General features: G+C 36.3%; 1 protein-coding gene across 1 annotated transcript in view; it reads left to right on the top strand.

Annotated features, from left to right (window-relative positions):
- LOC106880158 (uncharacterized) overlaps positions 1-2881 on the top strand; it is a gene marked incomplete at its 5' end in the record, with an annotated part of 7340 nt that extends 4459 nt beyond the window's left edge. Inside the window, 3 exons of the mRNA XM_014930000.2 lie at positions 691-867; positions 2105-2254; positions 2562-2881. Coding sequence (XP_014785486.2) covers positions 691-867; positions 2105-2254; positions 2562-2654 — 420 coding nt within the window. The remainder of the gene's footprint in view (positions 1-690; positions 868-2104; positions 2255-2561) is intronic.
- Positions 2882-2965: the final 84 nt, after the last annotated feature.

Genomic DNA, 2965 nt, shown 5'->3' with positions numbered 1-2965 from the left:
CATGTCCAGTTTTATTATACAGCTGCTCTCCGCCCTTCCTATCATCATCATCATCATCATCATCATGGGTTGGACGGTTCAACTGGGGTCTGGGAAGCCAGGAGGCCGCACCAGGCTCCAGTCTGATCTGGCAGTGCTTCTACAGCTGGATGCCCTTCCAAACGCCAACCACTCAGAGAGTGTTGTGGGTGCTTTTTATGTGTCGCCAGCACGGAAGCCAGCCAAGGCGGCACTTCCTATGTTACCACTTATTACCCGCTCCTTCTCCTCCTCCTCCTCCTCTCTGATCTGCCACTCCTCTATATTTCAGTCCACTCTCCCTATTGATATTTACCATTGACCACCCCCCATCTTCATCCTTGTTCATCATTCACTGCAATCACCTCTTACTCTCACCCTTTCTGATTCTCTTTTCATATTCTCTCCAAGCACTCTCCTCTTTGTAGGGGTCCATTTGACCATTAGGGAGTCCTTGATTATGTTTCTAAAATACACAATTTTTAAAAATACGATTCCTAATAATATTCAATTATAAAAATATAATAGGATTTTTTTTTATCTTGAATAGATATTGGGATCCTAAAATAGGAATCAATAGTGGAGGCCAAAGGTAAAGAAAATGGTTGAGTACCACTGATATAGTACCACTTTCTACTAAAGGTACCAGGCCAAACTGATATAGAATATTGACAACTGATTATTCTTTTTTTTTCTTTTTTATGCTCTGTTTTCTTTTTTTATTCTAGCAAAGTTGATGCTTTTACTCCTAACCTTTTGAAATATCCAATGTTCCAAATGACTAGATCCATTGATTTTGAGCAAAAATCAGGTGAACTTCTAATAATTCCGACCGGCTGGTATCATCAGGTGTGTATAGTAGACTTAGTATTTTGTGATATTTTATCCCTTTAGCATTCAAATGTTGCTAACCTGACCACCATAAAAAAAAACCCCATTCCAAGTAACCATATCCAGCTACCTTTGAATGTAAATGCAAATATCAAAATATTCTCATCTGTAATGATGAGACTAATGATTTGAAATATTCCTTTCTACTCTAGGTACAAGGCCTAAAATTTTGGGTATACTCTCTGAGTGGTTGGTGTTAGGAAGGGCATCCAGCTGTAGAAACTCTGCCAAATTAGATTGGAGCCTGGTGTTGCCATCTGGTTTCACCAGTCCTCAGTCAAATCGTCCAACCCATGCTAGCATGGAAGGCGGACGTTAAACGATGATGATGATTGAGCTTTGTACATTTGTACACCAATGTCTCTTTGATGGCATGCACTGCTCTCTCACTCAATCATAATAATAATGATGATAATAATAATAATAATAATAATAATAAATGCCCTGGTGCAGTACCAGGCAATGGCTCTCATGGTTTCTGATCTTAACTGATTGGAAGTGTTATCATGTACAATGTTTTGTCTTGGTATAAGATGGACAACAGCACCACAGATTTGCTTGTCAGTTGCTTGACGTTAACCAGTTGAGCATGTCCCTTGGTAGCTGACAATATGTGCATCTCTGCTCAAAAGCAGAAGTAGTGGGGGAGCATCATAGCCATGTGTTGAGAGGAATTCTTTGGAGTTTGAATAAAATCACAGGTGTTTCATTCAACATCCTTAAACAACCCTTATTCAAGGACCATTTGAGTGGTATGGACTACTCGACCTGAAGAAAATTCTAAATGGGCCCCCACCTGCAAAGTCATGCGTTGTTTATCTTGATATGACATCACCATGTTGCACACATATGGTTGTGATGCATGTGCCTGGTCTACTCTTATCAGACAGGTAGTCATGATGGGTATACTGGGTTTCGTATATTTTACCCCAGTGTCACTTTGATGGCATGCACTGCTCTCTTATTCAATAATAATAATAATAATAATAATAATAATAATAATAATAATAACAGTACTAATCTGAAATATTGTATTCTTATTTCAAACATTTTGACATTTAATCAGGACTGCAAATTAAAGAAACACTGCTAAGTGTTATAGAGCTGCAACTGGAAATATGGCTCTTCTTGAAGTGTCTGCTGTTTCTCCTCTCCATTGTATTATTCTAATATACTTCATTTTCATGGATTTCAGGCTTATAATTCAGAAGAAACTCTTGCTATTTCTAGTCAAATAATGAACTCCATGAACTATTTGGCTATTATGGAAGAGATTATTAAAGTTGGTAATTTACACAAACATACCCTACCAGACAATTTTGGAAGACTTTCAATAAAAAAACAGGTTTGTTATCATCTATATTTTATATTTTTTTAAGTGAAGTCAAGAGGGCAGTAAAAGTTATAGTAATGGTTGTGTGCTGAGCTAAATGCTTTTTTGCTAAGAATGGGTCAAGACAGTGCTCCAGCTTGGCCACAATCTAATGATTGAAACAAGTAAAAGATAAGAGATAAAATTAAATATGCTACACATGAGATACACAGATCAAACACAACAGAGAGGGGAACATAAAAAATGTAAATTATATTCCACTCTATAATTAACAATCCACTCTATTAATTTGTTTCTTTTTTCTATCTTTCTTTTAAAGGTTCAATCTCTCATCAAATCATTACCTCACCACATTTTACTACAAGGCCGTCGAGTTGTTGACACTTACCAAAGAACAAGAGAAGAACTCTAGCTCGGAAGAAACTCTTTTCATGTTATCAGTTCTGAAAATCATTATTTGTTCATGAACATTTTTCTTCAAGACACCACCATATTTCATTCACATTGAGCTAGCATCTAAAAAATGAAATGTTATTTAATATAATCAGAGACATTTTCGTTTTTGCATTGCTATTTTTGGATTACATGTTTTATGAAGTCAGCATATCATCATGTTCTAATAAATTATTGTCTTCTTAAGTTGGAATCAAATATTCCTTTGAACCACAGCACTGTTGGTAACAAAGGGCCTCTTTTCTTTTCTCCTTTTTTTTTTTTTTTTTT

This window comes from Octopus bimaculoides, chromosome 26, assembly GCF_001194135.2.
Source record: "Octopus bimaculoides isolate UCB-OBI-ISO-001 chromosome 26, ASM119413v2, whole genome shotgun sequence".
Classification (NCBI taxonomy): Eukaryota; Metazoa; Mollusca; class Cephalopoda; order Octopoda; family Octopodidae; genus Octopus; species Octopus bimaculoides.
This window is presented reverse-complemented; position numbering and strand designations above follow the sequence as displayed.